This window comes from Chenopodium quinoa, unplaced genomic scaffold (assembly GCF_001683475.1).
Source record: "Chenopodium quinoa cultivar QQ74 unplaced genomic scaffold, ASM168347v1, whole genome shotgun sequence".
In the NCBI taxonomy this organism is placed as follows: Eukaryota; Viridiplantae; Streptophyta; class Magnoliopsida; order Caryophyllales; family Amaranthaceae; genus Chenopodium; species Chenopodium quinoa.
The window spans coordinates 2,301,537-2,326,613 of NW_018742684.1; the positions used below are offsets into that span (position 1 = coordinate 2,301,537).

Genomic DNA, 25,077 nt, shown 5'->3' on the forward strand with positions numbered 1-25,077 from the left:
TAATGAATAATGACTATAATTTGCAAAACAAACATGAACGAATCCATGGACATACCATATTACACAATAATATTTGACTTTTACATATTAGCAAAAAATATATGATCAAGTTTAATGTATGAACAGTGTAGAAGTAAATACTCTTGCAAGTATTCATAAAGTATGAGGGAGTAATGAAAGATATCAATAGTTAAATAATATGTATACATGTTTGCCACCAGTAGATGAGAATATGAGATTACTGACTTGAGAATTTAGAGGTAGGACTATTTCATATTTCATGGTTGACCACCTAACCATCATATCCCTTAAAAAACGCACCAAATTACCAATCCTTCATTTCCCCAGAATTTAAATACCAGGTGTGAACAAATCAACATTATACACATACGGTACCTTGACAAATACTTATTTATTTAAAGGTAAGATGAAGGATCTATTGAACCGATACCTTTTCCATCTTCGTAAATCAACGAGATTACGAGGTAAGAAAATTATTCTTTTCTCAAACAAATATAATTGATGAGGCTCAAACTTATGACTTTAAGGTGAGTATCCCACCAATTCTACCGAGCTTTACTTGGCACCTCGACAAATATCTGGTGAGAATTAAATTAAGAGAGAGTTAAAATGCTGTGTTTCAATTCACAGTAGTAGACTAGTAGCTCAGCTAAACTCAACTCCCAATGGCATTTTCGTTATTATATCCTTCTTTCTGCCAACATTTCGGTACCCTCAAATCTTCAACCGTCGCTTTCCTCTTCATCATCAAAATAATAATGTCTGATCATCTTTTCTCTCTACCATAAACCTCTCTCACATTCTTCAAAAATATCCCATTTTTTCACAGAGGAGAGAGAAAATCTACCTTCTCCGGCACCGGCGAAATTCGAGGAGAGAGAAAATTAGAGTTTCACAAAAATGGTAGATGCGAGCGATAAATTGGCGTATTTTCAAGCAATTACAGGTTTAGAAGACATTGATTTATGCACTGAGATTCTTGCTGCTCATAATTGGGATCTTGAGCTTGCAATCGCTGCTTTTACTGGTAATCCCAATGTTCCAGAACCTTCTGATGATGTCGGAAGTAGTGGGCAACAACAGCAATCACAATCTCAATCACAATCACAACCTCTGAATAATTCGTTTCCAAACGACGTCGTTTTAAGGTCTGATGTTGATATTAACCCTGGAAATGGAAATGGAAACCCTAGTTTGGCATGGAGGGTAATCACTTTACCGATTTCGGTTGTTTCCGGTAGTTTAGGGTTGATTTCTGGTGCGGTTGGGTTAGGGTTATGGGCTGCTGGTGGAGTGTTATCGTATTCATTTGGGATGCTGGGGTTAGGGGGTCGTCGAGGTGGTGATTCGTCGGCTAGTCCATTGGTTCAGGTACCGTCTTCGGCTTCCGAAGCGATGGAGTTTGTGGCAGCATTGGAGAGGGAGTATGGGTCTGGTGTGAGGGTCAATTTTGTTTCAGAAGGGTTTATGGATGCGCTTCAGAGGTCTAGACATGCTTATAAGCTGTTGTTTGTGTACTTGCATTCGCCGGATCACCCTGATACGCCTTTGTTTGTGGAGAGGACATTGGGGAGTGAGGTGTTTGCTGATTTTGTGAATGAGAATTTCGTGGCGTGGGGCGGTAGCATTCGTGCTTCCGAGGGATTTAAGATGAGTAATAGTTTGAAAGCCTCGCGGTTTCCGTTTTGTGCTGTTGTTATGGCTGCTACTAATCAACGTATTGCTTTGCTTCAGCAGGTGAGACTGCTGTTTTTTTAGCTAATGTTTAGTTCATTTTCTTGGTTAAGTCGTTGATTATAGTTTTAAATGTAATTGTCTAGTAGTTTTGTGATCACTGCTAATTGATAATTTGGAATGTTCAATTTGTGGTTGGTGTTAATCTAGGTTGGGATATCATGGGAGGTTTAATTTGGGTTTTTGGGGTGATTATTAGGTGTGTTTTATGATAATTGATTGTCTTATAATGTAGGTGCTTAGTTAGGCTAACTTATTGTCACTAGAATATGTAGTGATGATACCTGTAAATCAGCTGGTTATCCATGTGAAAACTGTGTGTGTGTGTAACTAGAGATATCTGCAAGTGTATGTTGCACTGTTTTGAACTTTGATGGCTGTGGATTAGGGGCATTGCCTGTATTAGAAAGGTAGAATGTACTAAGTATTAGGGGCATTGACTGTGCAATTTTAGCATAAGAATGAGAAATTTGATCGTAAGGGACGGAGGAGGAAGATTTTGTGGATGACTATACGGTTAATCACTTTTGGTTCATGTAGCCGACTCCATTTATGGGATTAAGGCTTTGATTGATTGATTGATATAGATTGTGGTTGGACATGTAGATCTTGCATCAATGAAAGGCATTTTGGATATTAGATGGAATAGGGACCAACTAGTACAATGCAAGCTCTTCAGTGGAACTAATTTCTGCATATTAACTTTCTGGTTTATCTTATGCTAAGTATATCTTTGAAAGACCTTACAGTTTTGTTATTAGTAGGAGGTTGAGTGCACTTTTTGGACTTAGGCCCGTTTTGGTTGAAGGGATTAGGCTGGAAAAGAAGAGAAAGGAATATGTTTGGTTAGATAAATGAAGAATTCATAGGAATGGAAGGGATGTGGGAGGAAAGCCTCTTTACAAAATTTCACTTCCCTTTCCTCCCAAAATTGGACGATTTTGATAAGAAAATCGAAATTATAAGTTAAATCATAATTTTTTTTCCCTCTTTCCTTCAATTCCTTTCATTTAATCAATTATTGAAAAATAAAATCACTTTCTTTTCCCCGCCCATCCTTTATTTTTTTTTCCTGTACTAATATTAAACCAAATTAACCTAGGCTAAGGATTTTGAAAATAGGTTCACATAAATGAAAGCTTGTGTCATCGGAAACATGGTTTTAAATTACGGATGTGGTTGCGGTCTTGGTGAAGTTTTGCGGGCAATGTGGGTGGTTTGCAGCATAATATATTTATCACCTTAAGAATAAAATCTTTACACTGCGGTTGCGATGCATTTATACAGCCAAGAATTAATACCATGATTGGAAGTGACGAATGAGCAATTTCACCTAGACTGAATGAGTTAAACCATGTCTTTCTGTTAGAGATAATTCAAGGTAGGTCTTCTACTAAGAATTTGGTTTGTTCTGGATCCTATTTAATCCAAGTGAGAACCTATTTACCGACCAACCTATTTTGATTTAGAAATTACAGTCCTAAGAGCTACTGTTTTCGGATAACCTATGCATATTCCACAAGGTTTTCTGCTGATTGTTGGCTTTTTGTCATCCTTCAATGAAACAACAGATTAATCTATTATTAGTCATTTTGTGGGCATCATATGATAACTTGGTGGATGTTTTTTTTGTAATATATGGAATTTACTTATAAACGAATTTTGAGAAGTTAAGGAAAGGTTGTAAAGGAGGGAGTGAGAGACAACTGTTGCTTTCAGGATGCTATATTTTGACAATTATGTAAATCCATTATATAGAGGCATAAAGGTGTTTGTTTTTTAGTATTAAGGTTTATAGTAGCATTGAGAAACAAATGAAGGATCTTTGTTGATGCTGATTTGGCTTGTTGCTAACTCCTAAATTGGGTTGGAGGTTAGGCAGACATCTTTTTGGTGTGAGAAGGATTTTTTGCAAAAAATCAAAATGAGACATGGTTATTTAATGGGAAGTGGATGTTGTTGCTGTTGTCAGTTGAGATACTATGGTATGTTTTATTAGGGTTTTGGGAAAAGTGAATTGATTTTCTTATTTCGACCTTAAGATGTTGGTGCTTATTTGCACTTTATTTTACAAGAACAGTTCATGATCTCACATGTGAATCAACTAATAGCCATTGTGTTGGATTATCTTTGCAGATACTTTGAAGTTCCTCTGCCATTAATTGTTCTTTTGTCTTCTCTAGGATAAACAATTGATGGATCAATCATTAGTTATTCCTTGCGGATCTATAATTCGGTGATAGGTAGCCTGATATTTGTTGAATAAGAATCAAGATACATGTCAGAAAAGAACACTAGAATAAAGTCTAGTCTCTATTCCGCAATTCCATAATTATCTTGTATTTTGAGATTGAAGAGTAATTTTGTTCTTGCAACCTTCCTTCAAAGTGGAACTAATAGTGAGTCAAGGAATATGAATAATCTTCTTATTTCCAGAGTGAGAGAGAGGGGGGGGGGGGGGGTTGAGGTTGTTTGGGCTAGAGTTGGATACAAATATACGGAGTTCAGATTTTGTATTGTATTTGGTCAAATAAAATATGTGCTAGAAAGTGTGGAGTACAATTGGGGGGGGGGGATATTTTTATACGGTCAGGAAGTTTGTTGTTTGTTATCTATTGTCACTCCAGGTTTCAAATGGTTGCTTATAAGAACCTATTTGGCTAACTAAGTTTATGGTTTTCAAATGTCTTGACGTGGCTTTTTAATGACTTCTTAAGTTTTTTTGTTTATTTTGGTTTCTTGCTCCCTTTCTTTTCTCTACCTGTCTCCAATTTCCATCTTGCTTGGAGATAGATTTTTGATATGTAAAGCTACATAGCATATTTGTAGATATCATATTTTAGTCTGTTGGTGTGGCACAATAGAAGTGTCTTGATCTTTTTAGGCCATCTCTGTGTCTGTGGGTGCCTTTGGTGTTTATGCCTTTTTGTTGGGCTGAGCAATTTGCAATTGGTTGGTGTGAACTTTATGGTTCTCTGGTTTGGTCTGTTGTTGTGAAATGATGGATGGAAGGCAATAGAATGGGAGCTGGAATGTTTTTGGTTTTGATTTTCATAACTTAAACCTTGAAACAAAATCCTTTTTGATCTATCTGGACCTCTTAATTTTTTCACATTGTTGACTGGGGATAGATGAACTTTAGATAATGATGGTGTTGTCTAATTAAGCTCTGAGGTCTGTATGAACTTTTCTTCTGAGCATGAGGCTTTTGATTGTTGTGGAGTTTCTGAGGCTGATCTGTCGCCAGGGTAGGTTTGCCAATGCTTAGGGCTGATGTGAATGGTGGATATGAAATGGCAGGTAGGGAGTTCTATGGGTGGCAATTGAAATCAGATATTAGAAATCAATCAATCAATCACACACAGCCTTAACCCCATAAGTGGGGTCAGCTACATGAACCAAAAGTGTTTATTCTGTATAGTCATCCACAAAAATCTTCCTCCTCCATCCCTTGATAGGAAAAAAAAAAACAAATAAAAGAATTACCAATATTTTGATAGTGTAAAGATGTGATCTCTGATCTATGAGCAGAGTAAAATGAATTTGAAACTCGAGTAAAAGCTGCATATCTTTAAAGATTTTTAGGTGGGTCTCCAAAAGTATTATCTGTAGTCATCTACACTGGCTGGCATAAGGCTGCAGACATTTGATTCTCAATTATAAGATGCTTATATTGTTATTGCTGCATGGCCTGCATCTTGTTAGGATTTGCGAATTGCAATTGTTGATGTCATGCTGTTGTATATAAAGAGTAATATTAGATTTTGCCAAAAAAGTAATACTTCATACTAAAATTGATTCATATTATTGATAGTAAAGATTACTTTAAAGCGTCAGTTCTATTCGATAGATATAATTATTTTTCTTAAGAAAAAATTACTTATTGTGCCTTGGCACGGGGCCTAAGCTAGTTACATACATATACCTGTGTCTCATTATTGTCAGCATTCATTGTAGGTAATTCTAATCTGGCTGTAAGTATATTTTCTGTGTGCACTCTGGTGTTCATCAGTCAAAATTGTGCTGTTTTATTGGTATTCAGTGATCTGATTCAGGGATCTTTTTTCCTTTTCTAAACTGTCCTATTAACTTCTTGTTCTGTTGCAGATTGAGGGACCAAGATCCCCTGAAGATATGCTTTCCATACTACAGAGAGTTTTGGAAGAAAGTGGACCTGTACTTGTCTCAGCCAGGCTTGAAGCAGAGGAGAGGAGGAACAACATGCGCTTGAGGGAAGAACAAGATGCTGCTTACAGAGCTGCCTTAGAAGCTGACCAGGTATCAAAAAAATTCTGCCTCTGTTGTATTTATTTGCCTACTGTTGCTGGTGTTGTTGCCTTTGAGCCGTCAATTTTTTTACGGAGTACTTCGTATTTCTTGAGTTCCTAATCTTTTTATCTGTTACAACTGGGTCTATGTGAGTGCTTGGAGAGTGTTTTAGGGAGTTTTACATAAAATGGGTGCTCAAATCTTGCTTTGGAGGTGTCTTGTAAAGTTTCTGGAGACAGCTTAATAACGGTTTGTGGCAATTTTTCCGAACTTTTGGATGTAAATTAGAAAATAATTGATAGTCCGGTTAGTATGAAGCCGTTGCACTAAAGCAATTTCTTTAATAGTTTTGAGTGCAAGGTTTGTCTATGAGAGGCAATTAGAGCAAATCATGGAACTACATTATTTATGCTATGATGCTTTTGATCAACTGTTGTCATTTGAACACTGTATACAAAGAAGTATATTAATTTGGTTGCCAATATGTAGTTTTAAAAAGGCTTCAATACACATAGGAGGAACATTAACTATTCCAGCTGTCTGAGATGGTTGTAACTTGCTAGTAGAATTTAGTGCTTTAATATTCCATACATTGGCTATGGTGGAGCCAAGAAAAAAAAATCTATTAAGTTTCCAAACATATAGGAGAATATGCATTGATTAGAAAGAATATGCAACTCCGTTAATGTGTCCCTCCCCACCCTCGGGTTCAGAATTGCTGTGAGGTTATAGCAGCTCTTCTAGATATGACAATTCTACAAAAACTCTATAATTGTTGGGTCATTGGCTTCATTCTTCATTACTTAATGCAAGATCGTATTGGAAGACTTAAGCATGAACATGTGTAGTACTTCGTCTGGAAAGGTGACAATTTATTGAAACAATATAATTTAGTATTCGTGACTATAAATTTGGATGGAAGGAATAATAAGATAAGTACTAAAGAAATTAATATTCAACCCCTGCATGCTTCTATATGCATTTGGCATTGCTGTCTAATTCTTCAGCATATATGCTCCTCTCAGGCTAGAGAACAGCAGAGGAGAGAAGAACAAGAGAGGCTAGAGAGGGAAAGGGCTGAAGAGGAGCGAAAACGTCGTGAGGAAGAAGAGGCACGTGAAAGAGAAGCACGTGAAGCAGCTGAAAGAGAAGCTGCCTTGGCTCGTAGAAAGCAGGAAAAAGCTTTGTCTCTTGGTGCTGAACCTGAGAAAGGACCTGATGTTACTCAAGTAATATTCCATTTTTACCTTAAAACTATTTTTTGTCCTTCTAAAATACCAATACAGTTATGATTCATTCAGTTTCAGGATGACTTGCATATGATGGCCTCTGTCTTTTAGTTCTAGTCTCATGCTTTTTGTTCAATTTTAATACGTATTCTATTTCCTGCATTGATTATGTTTGACATTTAAGTATGGAATCTTTTACTTTTAGAGCTTCAATATAATTGCTTCATACTTAATCAGGTATTGGTACGATTTCCAACTGGAGAGCGTAAAGACAGGAGATTCCACAGCAGTGCAACCATCCAGTCTTTATATGACTATGTTGATTCTTTAGATTGCTCAAACTTCGAAAGCTACAATCTAGTCTCCAATTTTCCAAGAACAGTATACAGTCCAGAAAAGCATTCTTTGACCCTGAAAGAAGCAGGCTTGCATCCGCAGGCAAGTCTTTTCGTGGAACTAAACTTGTAGGGAAGATTTTCTCTGTGATCAACATTGTTTAGAACTATGATCGCGAGTAACACTTTAGTCTCTCTTGTTTAGTGCTGGTCTATCAAATATTCTGATGAGTATAATCCCCATGTATTTCTCTTTCCCCTTGTATTTTCTCTTCCAAATTCTCACCAATTTGGCTCAAGTAGGTGGATTCAGAATAAGGAATGTTAGCTGTTGTACTTATTCCATCTGTCTCATGCTTCTGGAGAAGTGTTTAGAGAATGCATAATGATTCTTCGCCTTTTCCAAACAGAAATAGCCATCTCCTCTTTGTGAAGGAAGGTGTCTCTAGTAGCGCGTTACAGTCCTTACAGAGGATTTGCAACGCTGCGCTGTTGCCCACTGCAGCTAAATGTTATGTCATCCATATCCATACAGTTTTAATTTCATGTTAAATGATTAGACAAGTATACTCCACATATGACTTTAGAACGATGTTGTATGTGGCAATCAAAATGATGGCTGGATTTGAGTCATTTGACTTTTGAGTTGATACCAAATGATGCATTGGATAACGAACGCACATGTGAGCCACATGCACTGGATTTGTGGCTAAATTCAATTCAGATGTTTGGAATTCTATCCATGTAACCAACACTAAAGCTACTTAGCGTTGACAATTTGAGAGTAATGCTTTTAGTTGAACGTGGAGTGATATGGAAAGTTGCTGAAATGTCAAATAGCACAAATACTCTATTTTCGTTATATTGAAATTTGAAAATTACTACATAGCTTATTACTTCTTCTATTTAATTTTTTTTTTTTTTGTTTTTTTGTAACATTCTTTTTATTCTTATCAATGCATTATTTTAATGGTTAATATCTTTAATTACCAATACACGTAAAAACTGTAATCATTTGATATCAAAATAATACGAGTATAAATCAAGACCAATCTAACAAGTTCTTATTTGATTTGATTTGTTACTTAATTAAAAAACATGAAAGCTAGTTTAAGAGGAGCATATAAATTTGAGTAGTGTAGAAGTCAATTTGTTACCCAAAAACAAAAAAAAAAAAAAAAAAAAATATTGTGACAGAATAATGGTCAAATAGTTACATTGAGAATACTTTTGTTCTTTTCGCTATTGGTTTTTTTTTTTTTATTTTTTATTTTTAAGTTTGCTCCATATCTCAAATAGTTGAATGTTTGTAACCGATCACTACAGTATTTTTATAAAAACTTGATCACTATTGACATGTATAGAAGTTTTGGCTACAAATAAGCATTTAAAAAAATTTAAATATCGCTCTGTATTTATTGACATAAAACAAGGGTATAGACGAGAGAATATACCCCGTAGCCGTAGTCCGTATTCAAGTAGACAAATACTTTATTGACAGAAAAGTAGACAAATACTGAAATACGAAATCTTTTTAAAAGTGCGTGGGTCCAAAGAATGTTATGACTCAATTAAAATAAAAAAGCCCTGAGTACAGACTACACACACCTGACTCCTGACGCCTTCCTGCTACTATAAAAATATAACGGGATTGCTTTTTTTCCGGAAAAAACATGCTACAATTTCTCATCCTTTTTTTACGCTCCTTATATTTTTCCCAATTTCTAGGGTTTGTTTAATTGTTTTTCCACATTTCCTTCAAAAAAAAAAATTCAGATGATCTCCAATTCAATCGTTCTTCTCCAATTCTAGGGTTAGCAAATTCTTACAATTCATTTGAATTTTGATCGTGATATGGTGATTTTAGGTTTGGTATGACTGAGTTACGAATTACACCATTAATGGAGATCCGAGCTTTGAAATTACGAATCGATTCTTCGAATATGGATTTACTCGCTTGTCGACTCGGCTTCAAATCGTCGTTTGATTCCTATTTGATCGCTTGCGAAGCGTTTTCTGAACCTGCTACATTGCTTTCGATTCCAGTTGAAGAAGTTATTTGATCCTTTGTGTTTTTCTGCTTTCTCTCTCCTCTCAATTTTCTTCTTCTCCTCTTTTCTGTAATGGAATCACTAAAAATTTCTTTGACATCGTCAATTTCTGATCAAATTGACGACATTGTTGAGAGGGACCCCTCCGGCCGATACATTAAGGTATAATTCCTTCATTTCGATTATTTCCTTAATTGATTAGGATAGTAATTTCTGATGTATTCTTTTTGTAATTGTAACCCAAATTGCTTTCATTGATCCAAATTACGTTTTTTGATTTAGATTTATTTGTTTGATTTAAATTAAATTTGCTAAATAAGTTTAATTTAATGCATTTTATGCCATAATTACTCATATTGTTTAATTATTTCGATTGTAATTGCCTATTAGTAGTGAATTTGCAGTTGATATATATATATATATATATATATATATATATATATATATATATATATATATATATATATATATATTAAAATTGTTTTGTTTTGTTTTGGATTATTACACTATTACACGTTTAATCCTTTTCTATTTATTTGTGATGATGTTTTTTTTTTTTTTCTTGTTGTCTCTTGCTCTTCAGTATTCTGAAATCCTGGGGAGGGGAGCATTCAAGACTGTGTATGATTCCTTGCTCAGTCTTTTGATTTTATGTTTTATTCCCGTTCGCTTTCGAATTTTTATTAGTTGAAGTTATACCTAATAGTGATCACTTTCTTTGCTTCGGGTGAAGGGTCGAAAATGTCTTTACTTTTTCCCTAATATTTGTATGTATGTTCGTTGTTATAATAGTTACAAGGCATTTGATGAGGTCAATGGAATGGAGGTTGCTTGGAATCAAGTGGACATTGATGATTTGCTGCAGTTGCCACAACACTTGGAGATGTTGTATTCAGAGGTTCATTTGTTGAGGACTTTGAAACATGTAAATATCATAAAGTTCTACCATTCTTGGGTTGATGATGGTAGTAAGACTATCAACATAATTACCGAGCTATTCACCTCCGGAAACCTTAGACAGTGAGTATTTTTCTGTTGATTCTTTGTTGCGTAGAAATTGTCAACATGGGTGTCCTTTTTTATGCCGTTACTTTAACATCTTGTATTGTTTAGGTATCGTAAAAAACATAAGTCTGTTGATCTGAAAGCTATCAAAAACTGGGCAAGGCAGATCCTCCGGGGTTTACAGTATCTTCACAGTCAGAGTCCTTGCATCATACACAGAGATTTGAAATGTGACAATATCTTTATCAATGGGAACACTGGGGAAGTTAAGATTGGCGATCTGGGTTTGGCAACTGTTATGCAGCAACCTACTGCTCGAAGTTGTATTGGTACCGCCAAGTCCTGCTGTATTTTAAGCTTTTTGTTTCTTGAACAATTCATATAGTTAAAAGTATGTAACCTGTGGGGTCTTTTTGGTGCAGGTACACCTGAATTTATGGCCCCTGAGTTATATGAGGAGGAATACAATGAACTTGTCGACATATATTCTTTTGGTTTGTGTATGCTGGAAATGGTGACTTGTGAATACCCTTATTCTGAATGCAAAATTACAGCTCAAATATTCAAGAAGGTTATCTCGGTAGGTCATCAATTACTTCATACAGCTTGTAAGTGATGGTAATTGCTGATAAATTACCCACGCTGTAACCCCCTCTTTTTTTTCTACATGATTTTTTAGGGTGTTAAGCCAGCAAGCCTTAGCAGAGTGACTAATCTGGAGATTAAGCAGTTCATTGAGAAATGTCTGGTTCCAGCTTCCATGAGACCATCAGCCGAGGATTTGTTGAAGGACCCATTTCTTGTATCCAAAATTCCTGAAGGGCCAAGTCCTCATTCTGTGATGACGAACATGGTTGAACCGGCTTGTTTGACCAGACCTCAAACAGCTCATTCTATGGATATAGACGGTGATGGCAAGAAGAGTGATTTTAGCTGGGAAGCTCCTCGCCATTTGACTTTAATTTTAAATTTCAATGATGTGAAAACCCTCAAGTTAATTGGAGAGGTGGTGGATAACAATTCAATCTCAATGACCCTCGTGTTTACTGGTACAAATGGTACGCTAAAATTCTAGCTTGACCTTTTGTGAGAAGTCTAGTATCTCTTGATGGAAACTGAGTTTATGTTATTTGGATCAGGTCGTTTGAAGAATATTCATTTTATATTCAACCTTCAGAAAGATACCATCATCTCCATTGTGCATGAGATGGTTGAAGAGATTGAAGACTTATCTAGGGAAGATTTGGTTCCCGTAGTGCAATTGATGGAGCAGCTGATTGCAGAACTGGTGCCTCACTCTAGGCAGCCTTCTAATTTCTCACTTACTGATCTCACCAGTTCACTAGAGGAATTATCTGGCTCAAGCAGTGCCCTGGACTCACTAAAGTATCTATCAAAATCTGGAATGCTCAAGGTCTCTACAGAGGTGACTGGAAATGGAGAAGGCCGTGGTGCTGGAGAATCTCTTGTTTCGGGGATATCGGTTGATGAACAATATTCCATGATATGCTCTCATGATCCTGGCTTAAATAGCTGTAAACACTCGAACAGGTATTGGTGGTTGTATTTGTTAGACTTGTTGAATGGCTATGGTGTTTGTGATTTAATTTGTTTTAACTTTATCCTTAAACTTATTCATTGTGATCTGATGCAGTATTGCTTTTGATGGTTTGAGCCCATCAAGTACGGCTTCTTTAACACTGCTAGAGAAAGAGCTATGCAACGAGGAACTGAAGCAGGAGCTTGATGCAATTGAATCCCAATACAGTGAATGCATACGTGAACTCTCGAGGAAAAGGGAGGAGGCAATAGAATATGCCAAGAAGAGGTGGGCTTCTAAGAAGGATGTAGTTGTCTAACTGAAATTGTAGTTTAGGGTTCCTCCATATCTATCTATTGATAGAAAGATAGATCTTTGTCAAATACTGGATTGCCTTTCTTTTTTTTTTTGGAATTCTTCATATCCAAGGCAGCTTACTACAAGCACTCTGCCCCCCATACGACTATATATATATATATATATTCATTCATTCTAGTGTATTGGAAATTTTGATTGCAGATTTATATATGTCCATTTAAAAATTCTGCTAAGCAGTGATTACTTAAATTCATTTAAGTGGTAATGAATTATTATTATTATTATTATTAATTTTTTTTTCCTGGCAGGCTATATAACTTTCTTGTATGCACTTGATCCAGTGAGGCATTCAGAACACTAAATTTTCACCTCACAAATATTGAATAATTGTATATAATGCTGTATTTATTTCTTTATAAAGCTGCTCAGCAAGTAAAAAAGATCTCTGTTTCCTGAAACCTGAACTGAGATCGTCTGGGCAGTTCTGCATGTTCAGATACATATTTTCCAACATGGTAAAAACGTTCAGGATGATATAAAGGCCACAAATACAAAAAGAGGCATGCTTTTTATTTATTTATTTTTTTTTTTTGAAAATTATGCACATCATGCATTATCAACATTAATAGAATCACTGAAAGACACATTGAGGAATGAGGATTAACATTGAATTATTTTAAATCAATTGGTGAAGATGAACATGAAAATTGAGAAGAATCTACAAACTACAACGATTTACTTGTCCCCTCCCCACACAAAATTACACTGAAATGCAGAGAAGAGAGCAATGTAACTTCACAACAAATTGCCAATAAATCTTGACAATTTTACACGTTATAATTATGCGGTTGTCTCCACTATTTTTCTGAACTGATAACTTCATAACCATCAGGATAGTAGACATTGATTCCACAGACTTACATCAACACGCTGGCAGGCAAAGGTAATTTCACAACTACCAATTATCCTTGATAATTTTAGACTTTTCAAGTATGTATTTGCCTTCCTTGTACTTCTGCGATTCTTCATAAGCTCGTTCATACTTCCAACCAAGAACTTCACGGCAATCAGAACAAGAGACATCCGCAACTGTGTGGAGACCTGTCATGAGATGTCTGTCTTCTTTTGGCCCCACATCAACGTTCATAGCATGGGAAAAGAGAAAAGCCCTACTGTTTCTTCCCTGAATTATGATTCAGATAGAGCAGTCAGCACAAAAAACATAGCTGCATCTTGTTATATACAGTATCTGATGTAAAGAACTACAGAGGCATTAAAATTCTTGAAATACATAGTGGAACATGAAACCATGCCCTATTTTATCCTATCCTATCCCCTTGCCAAATTGTCCCATAACAGAGGTGTATTCAGCAGAAGTTAGAACATACTGATGAACTACATAATGAAAATAATATGATGCCAACAGCAACTCTCGAAGGAATTATAAATTTTCATCGCAAATGCACATCTTACTATAGATGGGGAAGTTTGTGAAATTGTAATCAGATGAGGTATTTCCATGCTCAACCATTTACAATATAAATTCATTTTTTAAAATCAATTTCTGAGCAAGAACTTGAACTGTGTTTGCTAGCAGAGGAACCAGGAAGGGAAATTTTTTTTCCCAATTTCCCTGTTCGGATGAGTGAACAATTTTATTGGGTGAGAAAAGAATTCCAAAGGGGTGTTAAGGATTTACCTCAACATGAATGCCACAACTTCCTCTCATACTTACCTACTTCCTAATGCCCTCCCTTCTTTCCCCTTCCTTTCTCATTATTAGCAACCAAACAAAGGAAAATCCTTCCATGGAAGAAATTATTCACGGCAGAAAACTTACCTCGAAACGAAACACGTCCTTAAAATGATTTAAGGCCATAAAAAAAAGCTCAACAGAGATTCTACTAAATAAAAAAAAAATGATGGCAAATACTTATACAACCTTCCAAACAACTTTATGGCCGACAAGGCAGAATAAAATCTCAAACTACACAATGATGTTTAAGGAACATAACAAATACAAATATTATGACATTTTTGGTTCATATCCCTGATTATAGTTGTACTATATAACACACCAATATTAATCAAACAAAGAAAGCAGCTAAGAGCATATAATAATCTATCAATTTCTTCACCTGAAAAGCTTTGGAAATAATATCATCATGAAGTGCAACATTGTTTCGACAATTGCTGCAACAGTAAATCCTCGGACCGATCAATTCCGCCATCAAACCTACAAGAGACCCTCAAATTTCCCATAATTTGGATTATGCACACAACCATGACAATGAGAATCATAAAAATATCCTAAATTATAGATGATCATTCCTAAATCCTTAGGAAAATGCACATGAATTCGCTTACTTTTCGAGTTTTCGAGGGCGGTAAGGCCTAAAGATTGCTTTTGATTAAACTTTCTTTGATCAATGGATTCAATGGCAACTATTGTAGACAGAGCAAGAAATGATCATACATCAGTATTAATATAAAAAGGCTTAATTAATTAAAATGGGACAAAATTATACATTTCAGACATCTCCAATCAACAGAAATAGTACTAATTAAACATCGAATTCCCAATTATGATGAACAAATTCCAAGATTAAAAACCCAATTTTGCAGCTGATCAATTTAATGTTGAGTTTTATGATCGAGAATTAAGTTAAGCTTGATAAAATTGGGATAGTGTGCAATGAAATTTGAAGGGAAAATAAAGACAAACCTTGACAAAAGGAGTTGATCTATGCGAGAAATGAGGGAGAAAATTAGGGTTTAAGATTATATCAATTGTGTTGGGGATAAACACCCAGGAGAAATATAGGGAATGGAAAATTAGTGAATCATCAGAAGATCATAATTTGCCGACAGACGCCTCTTCTACCTCAATGATGCTATGGCCCGACCCATATACAATTAAAATAATATTGGAAATTCAAATGATTTTTGACACTAAGATTGGATTTCAAGATTTAAAAAAATAAAATAAAATAAAATTCAATCTGACTTTAAAAAAGCTTGACAAACCTATAAATTTTTTTTTTTCGGAATTTGGACATGAGATTTGATGTTTAATCCGACCCGACCCAAATTGTTTATCACCTCTAATTTATATGTGGAATTATAAAATAAAATAAAATATTATCACTTGACATGTTAATTGATTTGTCTCAATATTAACTTTCTATTATTAATAAATAAATATTAGCTTTTATTTGTTCAAAAAAAAAAAAATTAGCTTTTATAAATGTGCAAGTCAAGGTAAAACAACTAAGAATATATTAGCGTCTATTCAAAAAAAAAAAAGAGAATATATTAGCGTTTTGCATTTTTATTATTATATGAAGTAATCTGTTAGAAAAAACAACTAAACAAGGTCATATTTTTGTACACGCACATATGCTCTATTTGTATTTCTATGGTACGGAGTACTTTACTTGATAAACATGAAGAAGAAAATTAGGTATCATATACTCATATAGTAGTACTTAGTCTAGTGTTACGGATTGAATCTCACAAGTCACAACCACTATCAGATCAATCCTCTGCATAAAGATAACTTCAGTTGGGAATTCCCTTGCCCTCAATCCACTCGACTCCTATATATTGGCTTGATTTTCTGATTAGGTCAAATTTAAGTATACAAGCTAGGTATGGTCATCTCCTTTTTTATATGTTAATATGAAATATAAAAGAAAAAAAATATATTATCAAATCAAATATGAAGTTTATTTTAATGTGAATGTGTAATATTTATTATTTTTAATATTACACAAGTGAAAATGTGTAGTATTGTGTGATAGTACTAAATTATGTACAATGTCTTATTTGCGTTAAAATTAATATTTAATTATGGCAGTACTAAATAATGTACTTGTGTTTTCACAAAAAAAAATAATAATAAAATAAAATAAAATAAAATAAATGTACTTGTGTTATTAATATTATTGTTGAATATAGTGCTAGCAACTCAGATTCTAGAAGCAAGCTCGTTCCAGAAACTTCCTCCAAAAGATCAGTAGCTGGCAGGTTGTTACAACAACCTGAATTCTATTATGATGTAATAATTAGAGCTAAGATATTATGTTCTAAATATCTATGCTATAAATACTTGTATTCTTCCCATTAATCATTATACAGAAATAAGATCAAAAATTCCCAAAATTCTCTCTCTCTTTGTTCTTCATTTTTCTCTGCTTAGTTCCTCATTTTCTCTGTTTGTAACATGGTATCAGAGCAATACGATACCTGAATTTGTTTCAGAAATTCTTCTTCAACGCATTTTTGATCTTGTTCTTCGATTGAAGTTTCGTTGAAAGATCGACTGATTTTTTCTGCAATTCTCACCTCAGTTTGTAAGTAATTCATTGCTCGTTTTTCGGCATTATTCTCTTCTATTGGAGTTCTTTTATGTTTAAATTGGAGAATATAGATTCATTTGATTTGAGGATTTATTGATTGAATTTGAGGAATATTTCTTGAGGATTTTTTGCTTGTTTACGTGATATTGTTGAAGAAATTTGTTGAGGTATTTTTTGATTCGATTGTGATATTGTTGATATTGAATCTGCAAATTATGGTTGGTAATTCTACACAAAATTTTGATATGTCTTCAGATCCTGCTTCACCATATTATCTTCATCCTAGTGATTCTCAATATAAGCTTGTTCCGATGAAATTTGATGGGAATGCTTACAATGATTGGAAGAGATTTGTTATGATAGGTTTATCTGCGAAAAATAAACTAGGTTTCATTGATGGAACAATTGCTAAACCTGCTGCAACCTCAAGTTTATTCAAAGCCTGGGAGAGGTGCAATTGCACTCTTATTTCCTGGTTTATTCAGGTCCTTGATACTCATATTGCTAGGAGTATTTTGTACTTTGACACTGCTAGAGATATATGGCTTAATCTTGAAGAGCGCTTGGGTCAGTCATCTGGAGCACAGCTCTATTCCATTCAGCAACAACTTGCTGAGATTCATCAAGAAGAAACTGAGAATATTTCTACATTCTACACCAGGATCAAAATGCTTTGGGATGAATTTGATGCTAATGATCCGCTGCCTACTTGTCAATGTACTCAGTGCAACTGCAACATTACCAGAAAAATCCTCAAATCACAGCAAGACCAAAGACTAACTCAATTTCTGATGAAGTTGAAGGAAGAATACAGTCAAGTCAGGGCTAATATTCTGATGCAATATCCTCTTTCTACTATTTCTCATGCTTATCGATTGCTTATGCAAGATGAAAGACACAGAGATGTCTATAATTCTACTCATTCTTCTAACACTGAGGATGCAATGGCTCTTGCTGCATCACATAAAAGAAGATTTTATGAACAGAATATTTCTAGCAGGATTCATAATTCTACTGCAATCACACCTTAGAACAGTCTCAATAGAACTGGTAATTCTATTGGTTATTCTACATCTGGTAATTCTGGATCTAGTGGTGCTAGAGGTCCTTGGAATCAGTATAATCGGAGACCTTCTCCATATTTTTGTGATCATTGTAAGATTACTGGTCATACAATTGACAGATGCTGGAAAGTTCATGGCTATCCTAATTCTTTTCCTTCAAGAGATAATTGGAGGAACAAGAGTGCTGCTGCTCTAGCTCATTCTGATGATCAAACAGCAAAAGTTTCAGAACAAAAGAGTCCTGTGATTACAGCAGAGCAGTATAACAAGCTTTTGTCTCTTTTGGACAAACATATGACTGATGATGCTCCAGATGCCAATACTGGTGCTACAGCTCTTGTTTCAGGTACTCTCTGTTTATTATCTTTTAATAATCAACATTGGATTATAGATAGTGGAGCAACTGATCACATGACACATAATTTGAGTCTATTTGATGAATATTTTCCTACTTCAGGGACAATCACTCTTGGTCATTTTGGGGTCCACATAGAGTAGTTACTCATCATGGTTGTACTTACTTCCTTACTATTGTAGATGACTTCTCAAGATTCACTTGGGTTTTTCTTTTAAAGAATAAATCTGATGTTTCTAAAGTTTTCAGAGAATTTTCTACCTTCATTTTCAATCAGTTTAGTTGCACTATCAAATCTGTCAGAACTGATAACGCTCCTGAGCTTTGTGAAGGAGACATGAAACAGTTTTATATTTCCCATGGCATTTCTCATCAGTTTAGCTGCACTTACACACCACAGCAAAATGGTGTTGTTGAACGCAAACACAAACATCTCTTAGAGACTGCTAGAGCTTTGTATTTTCATTCTAAAGTTTCTAAGAAATTCTGGGGTGATAGTGTTCTCACAGCCACACATTTGATAAATCGTATGCCATTACAGTGTCTCAACTTTTCGTCTCCTTTTGAGATTCTTTTTGGTCACACTCCTAAGCTGGATTACCTCAGAGTCTTTGGGTGTTTATGTTACGTTTCTACTTTGAAACAAGGCAAATCAAAGTTTGAACCCAGGTCAGATCCTTGTGTCTTTTTAGGTTATCCTAGCTCTCAAAAAGGTTATAGGGTACTCAATCTAACCACCAATAAAATCACAGTTTCAAGAGATGTTCTATTCTATGAGAAACATTTCCCTTTTCTTTCTGATTCTCTTTCACCATCTCTCATTTCAAAACAAATTTTCTTACCTCTAAACACACCTCTTCCTGATATTTTCTTTGATGATTTTCCACCATCTCAGATCCTACATGACCCACCTCCACATATTCCTTCTTCTCCTACTCCATCTTCTCATTCTCTTCCTTCTATTTCTACACTTCCTGTCATTTCAGAACCTGATTCTGGTTCTACTTCTGTCAGAAAATCTGATAGAGTCAGATATCCTCCCAAACATCACAAAGATTACATACTCACTGCTCCTAAGAGACATTGGTGCAACATGGTTCTGTTCAGTTCTCTTCCTGCTCCTCACTTGGCTTTCATAGCAGCTCTTGATGATATGATTGAATCTTCTTCTTATGCTGAAGCTTCACAGAGCAATGACTGGATTTTGGCTATGCAAAAGGAGCTTGCAGCCTTAGATTCCAATCACACTTGGGATTTAGTTGACTTACCTAAGGATAAAAAAGCCATTGGTTGCAAATGGGTGTTCAAAATCAAGCTTAAAGCTGATGGTAGTATTGAGAGGTACAAGGCTCGTCTTGTTGCTAAGGGTTACACACAGAAGTTTGGAATTGATTACTCAGAGACTTTCTCTCCGGTGATTAAAATGGCAACCATCAGATGCATTATTGCTCTTGCTGCTTTTCATGGTTGGAATCTTTTTCAACTCGATGTCAATAATGCGTTTTTGCATGGAACTCTTGATGAGGTGGTGTACATGAAAGTACCTGAGGGTGTTCCTAATCCTGCGGGTAAAGTTTGCTTGCTCAGAAAATCTTTGTATGGTCTTAAGCAAGCTTCTCGTCAGTGGTTTGCTAAGCTTCTTACTGAACTTAAGTTCCTTGGTTATTGTCAGTCTCAATGGGATAGCAGCCTTTTCATCAAAAAATCTGGTATTCACACCACTTTGGTTGCTGTTTATGTCGATGATATTATTGTTACAGGGAGTGATTTGGGTGCCATTGATTATTTGAAGATTCATTTACACCAAACTTTCACTATCAAGGACTTAGGAAAGTTAAACTACTTCCTTGGCTTGGAAGTTAGTTATTTGGATTCTGGTATCTCTCTTACTTAGAAGAAGTTTACCAAAGAATTAATTGAAGCTTTTGGTATTTTTGACTTCAAGAAAGCTGTCACTCCCTTACCTATTCATTTGAAGCTTTCAGCAGATGATGGTGTTCTATTATCTGATCCTGAGTACTACAGAAGAATGGTGGGAAAGCTTAATTTTTTGACCAACACCAGGCCTGATTTGGCTTACAGTGTTCAGACTCTGTGTCAGTTTCTTCGGGCACCCAGAACTTCACATTTACATGCTCTGACTCATACATTGCATTATGTTGCTGCAACTGCAGGCAAAGGCATTTTGCTTAATGGTATTGCTACCCCAGTTCTACAGGCATACTCTGATTCTGACTGGGGGTCTTGCCCTGACAGTACACGATCCATTACTGGTTGGGTTGTCATGCTTGGTAGCTCTCCAATTTCTTGGAAATCCAAGAAACAAAGTACTGTCTCTAAGTCTTCAAGTGAAGTTGAATATCGTGCAATGGTTGCTGCATCAAGTGAGGTCACTTGGTTGGTACATTTACTTGAAGAACTTGATGTTGATCATTTGAGACCTGTTATTTTGCACTGTGACAATTAGAGTGCAATCCACATTGCTAGGAATCCTGTGTTCCATGAACGGACTAAGCATATCGAAATTGATTGCCACTTCACTCGTGACAAGGTCCTTGAGGGGTTATTACAGTTGACTTATGTCCCAACTTCAGCTCAGCTGGCTGATGTCTTCACTAAGGTTCTGCCTTCTGCTCAACAGGACCTTTTGCTGTCCAAACTTGGCATGATTTCACCATTTCCAAGTTTGCGGGGGGATGTTGAATATAGTGCTAGCAACTCAGATTCTAGAAGCAAGCTCGTTCCAGAAACTTCCTCCAAAAGATCAGTGTACTAGCTGGCAGGTTGTTACAACAACCTGAATTCTATTATGATGTAATAATTAGAGCTAAGATATTATGTTCTAAATATCTGTGCTATAAATACTTGTATTCTTCCCATTAATCATTATTCAGAAATAAGATCAAAAATTCCCAAAATTCTCTCTCTCTTTGTTCTTCATTTTTCTCTGTTTAGTTCCTCATTTTCTCTGTTTGTAACAATTATTATTGTGGAAGAGAGGACTTACACGTTATTTAGCTTATTCTAGCCTTGAAATATGTTTGTTTGAGTAACATGCAATGTTTCTTACAAATATGAGTGACACATTTCGAGTAGCTAATATAGGTTATACAAACTTTTTAAAAAATCGGTTGTACAATAATTATTGTACATCCATTATAAAGATAGCTTAAATTGATTAAAAGTTACCTCTGAAATGAATAAAAAGTTACCCCAATATGCGTAAAAGTAACCCAATTCAAATAAAAACTACCTACACTTAATTAGTAACGAATCACATTTTAAATGTCTAAAAATCAATTATTAGTGATTGAATGTAATTAAATTACCTTTATAAAACTTTTCTTGTTGTCTATTTATGTAAAAATTGTATTATGTTTAAAGTTACCCAAAAATAGGCAAAAAGTTACCCTAAAATTAGCTAAAAGTTACCCTTATACTGCTCGATGTACACTAATATTAGTGTAAATCGGATGTATACAAAAGTTTTTGGTTATGTTATTGGCTTGTTTATCAAAATCGTAATCCATACATTCAAAATTTTAAATGATTCTATCCTAAACAATTTACCATGAGTCCATGAGATATTATTTTACTAAAATCTAAGCCATAAAATTTGATTTTGTGAAAACTACCTATTATAGTCCAGAATTTGCGAGAAACTACCTATTAAAAAAAATGTTGTAATTAACTACCTAATTTTCAAAAATTGTTGTAATTTACTACCTTATGCCGAATTATGAAGGAGTTTGACCAAAGTTCTCCGGCGTTGACTTGGCCATGTGACCATCACGTGACACTTATTGACCCTTTTCTTTCACCAAGTGTCACATGACCAAGCCAACGTCGGAGAATTTTGGTCAAACTCCTTCATAATCCGGCGTAAAAGTAGTAAATTACAACATTTTTAAAAAATTGGGTAGTCAATTACAACATATTTTTTAATAGGTAGTTTCTCGCAAATTCTGGAATATAATAGGTAGTTTTTCACAAAATTGTTTACGATGTTAGCTTACTCCTAGGTCGGTGCATAATAACGGCAAGTTTTCCTTTGCTGCTGTAAAAAAAATAAGGATATTTTGGATTTTAACACCTGACAAAAGGCTGAAAATGGTTTTTAACACCCCCCAAAAAAAAACTTTTATTTTAACACCTCCCAAAAATATAAAAGTTGGAAGTTAACACCAGTTAACGATTTCCGTCACGGAAATTTAACGTGGGTCCCACAAATTGGCTTCAACTTCAATTTTCACCCAGCAAAACACGAAACTTCCTCTCTGAACCTTCATTTCATTGATTTTATCCATTACAGATTTTTGGTGCTCATAATTTACAGATTTACAGATTTTTGGTGCTCATAAATCAAACCATACAAAAAATAAATAAAAATTCAACACCGGTTCATCTTCTCCTTCGTTGGAGAACAAAGCGACTGAGAACTTCCATTTTTTTTACCACCAATTCCGCCGCCCATAAAGGGCCCTGTACGGCTACTGACCAAGCCTTCGCAGCCAGCAAACATGTTAACTGGGGACCGGCCACCAAAATTAAATCAACCACCCAAGAAACCAACCTTGCCCCATCCCGTTAGCCACCCAGCTCCCTCCCCCGACCGACGACCGGCGAACCCATCCCACCCCTTTTCCCCACAAACGCAACCCAACCCTCTCCCTTTTCCCCTGCTGCCCCGACCCAAGCCACCACACCGAAACCACAATCAAAGATCTGAATCGCCGCAACCACCACCACTACCACCACTCTTCTGCAACACTTTGCTCCAAACCCTAACGAATCGACCCGCCTTAACCTTTTCGGCCACCCTAACCCCTAAACCACCACACCGTAACTTTTTTCGGCAAACTTAAATTGATTTCTAGACGAGGTTCGATGGATCTGCGATTTGCTCTGATTTCGGGAATTGATGTTGGGAATTGATTTTTTGCGGTTTGAGTGAGGAGGTGGCTGCAGGGGTTGCGATTGTGGGCTGGTATTTGGAGAGGAGCTGATTTGGTTGCGAGAACGGGGAAAGGGAAGGGGGGTGGGTTCGGTTGGCAGCGTAGGGGTGGGGGAAAGGGAGGGGGGAGGGAAGGGGTGGCAGTTGAGGGGAGGGTGGGCAAGAACGAAGGAAAGAGTTTGGGATGGCAGCCATGAAGATGAAGGGAGGAAGAAGACGAAGAAAAGATGAAGGGAGGAATAAGAAGAAAAAATGGGATGGCAGCCACGAAGGTGGGTTTCGTAAAAAATTGAAAACGAAGGAGAGTTGAAGCCAATTTATGGGACCCACGTTAAATTTCCGTGACGGAAATCGTTAACTGGTGTTAACTTCCAACTTTTATATTTTTGGGAGGTGTTAAAATAAAAGTTTTTTTTTGGGGGGTGTTAAAAACCATTTTCAGCCTTTAAAATAATAATAAAAAAAACATCATCATGATGGCCATTCTTAATATTTCATCAAGTTCTCATCAACACTTTCTTGAATTTTTCTTCCATATGATATGCTTGATAATTCTTACACAGTCAACTTATTTCTTTTACTTTCCAAAAATATGTTAGAGTTAATTAGGATCATAATCCATACATTTTAAATGATTATTACGGAGTATATCCTAAATAATCTACCATGAGATAATCAACCAATCAACAATGATCAATAATCATCAATAACTATATACTAAAAGACACACCAGCAATGACACGTGTCATCTCCTGGTGTGTCCTTAGATTGTTTTTTTTTTTTTGGAAAAAGAATTTAAACATTTATGACTATTATAAATAATATTAACATAATTTGCGACATATTTTAATGTACTTCAAGGAAGTATTCATATTTTTTTCCTAATAAAAATAGTTGTTCATTTATTGATTAGAATTCACATCAAAGTAGTGTATATATTTAATGATTTTTTTTAGATTTTTAAATTTTTTTGTAAAATAACCAATGGTATTTAAATTTGATAGGGGTATTATTTTTTAAAAATTATCGTGCGTGGTACGGGACCTAAACTAGTATTTGACTAAAATATATATAATCCATAAAAGCTGTTTTACAAACTACATAACCCCCATTACACAACAATTTATATTTTCCTCTTGTTATAAATACTCTTTAAACCCTTTATTAACTATCTACATATTATTAGTGAGAAGTCTCAGAGAGAAAACTATTCCTTGATTCTTGTTATATCTTTGTGGTGAAATTACCTTCTTAAATTTTATGTGACATAGCCATGGAATTGAAGAAACGACTATAGACCTAGCCGCTATATGGGAAGATACGTTGAGGAAATTCGATGGTCTAGAGGAAACATGGGAAGTTCTTAGTAGTGTTTCAATGAAGCAAATAATAAACAAAGTTGTTAGTTTGGGTGAGAAGACGGCAATAAATTAAATAGTGTTCTTGATCGAGAAGTATCACGACATCATCAACAACGTCCACCACAAGAAAATAACCTTTTCGTAGCGATTATTTTAACCTTTAGTATCGATTATTTTAACCTTTAGTATTGTTTGTAATTGCAACAAAAAGCTTTCCCAATGAATGGTCATTCAATACAATATCCGTCGTTGCCTTAGCCTTTAGTAGTGGTTTTCAATATTGCTGGGGTTGACCTCAATAATCGATACGAAAAACTACATCCAATCGTGGTGATTATTGTAGCGATTATAATTGCTATAAATGTTGAACTCATTTTCTTCAAAAAAAAAAAAAAAAAAAAAAAACGTACATTTGATCTTTACAAGATTCGAACATGCAACCTCAAACTCTTATATTAAGAGTTTCACTAATAAGCTATG

At 35.3% G+C, this 25,077-nt stretch overlaps 3 protein-coding genes across 5 annotated transcripts; 2 read left to right on the forward strand and 1 right to left on the reverse strand.

The window, feature by feature from the left end:
- Nucleotides 1-763: 763 nt before the first annotated feature.
- On the forward strand, nt 764-7,931 carry LOC110722751 (plant UBX domain-containing protein 10-like). Its single transcript, XM_021902041.1, has 4 exons — nt 764-1,758; nt 5,863-6,033; nt 7,050-7,253; nt 7,491-7,931. Exons 1-4 carry the CDS (start codon nt 922-924, stop codon nt 7,719-7,721), a joined length of 1,443 nt encoding a protein of 480 aa, XP_021757733.1. The 5' UTR covers nt 764-921; the 3' UTR covers nt 7,722-7,931.
- A 1,216-nt stretch (nt 7,932-9,147) lies between these two features.
- LOC110722750 (probable serine/threonine-protein kinase WNK10) lies at nt 9,148-12,745 on the forward strand. 2 transcript variants are annotated; one of them, XM_021902039.1, is made up of 8 exons: nt 9,148-9,801; nt 10,223-10,260; nt 10,432-10,659; nt 10,753-10,973; nt 11,067-11,224; nt 11,324-11,702; nt 11,784-12,195; nt 12,299-12,745. In XM_021902039.1, exons 1-8 carry the CDS (start codon nt 9,712-9,714, stop codon nt 12,501-12,503), a joined length of 1,731 nt encoding a protein of 576 aa, XP_021757731.1. In that variant the 5' UTR covers nt 9,148-9,711; the 3' UTR covers nt 12,504-12,745. The 2 variants fall into 2 exon arrangements, with proteins under 2 accessions (XP_021757731.1, XP_021757732.1); XM_021902040.1 differs by lacking the exon at nt 10,223-10,260 and having other exon boundaries at nt 9,712-9,801.
- A 403-nt stretch (nt 12,746-13,148) lies between these two features.
- LOC110722752 (protein yippee-like At4g27745) lies at nt 13,149-15,583 on the reverse strand. Of its 2 annotated transcripts, XM_021902042.1 has the most exons (4): nt 15,228-15,582; nt 14,870-14,947; nt 14,641-14,738; nt 13,149-13,685 (listed from the first exon to the last, which is right to left on the reverse strand). In XM_021902042.1, exons 3-4 carry the CDS (start codon nt 14,731-14,733, stop codon nt 13,458-13,460), a joined length of 321 nt encoding a protein of 106 aa, XP_021757734.1. In that variant the 5' UTR covers nt 14,734-14,738; nt 14,870-14,947; nt 15,228-15,582; the 3' UTR covers nt 13,149-13,457. The 2 variants fall into 2 exon arrangements, with proteins under 2 accessions (XP_021757734.1, XP_021757735.1); XM_021902043.1 differs by lacking the exon at nt 14,870-14,947 and having other exon boundaries at nt 15,228-15,583.
- Between the last annotated feature and the right edge of the window lie 9,494 nt (nt 15,584-25,077).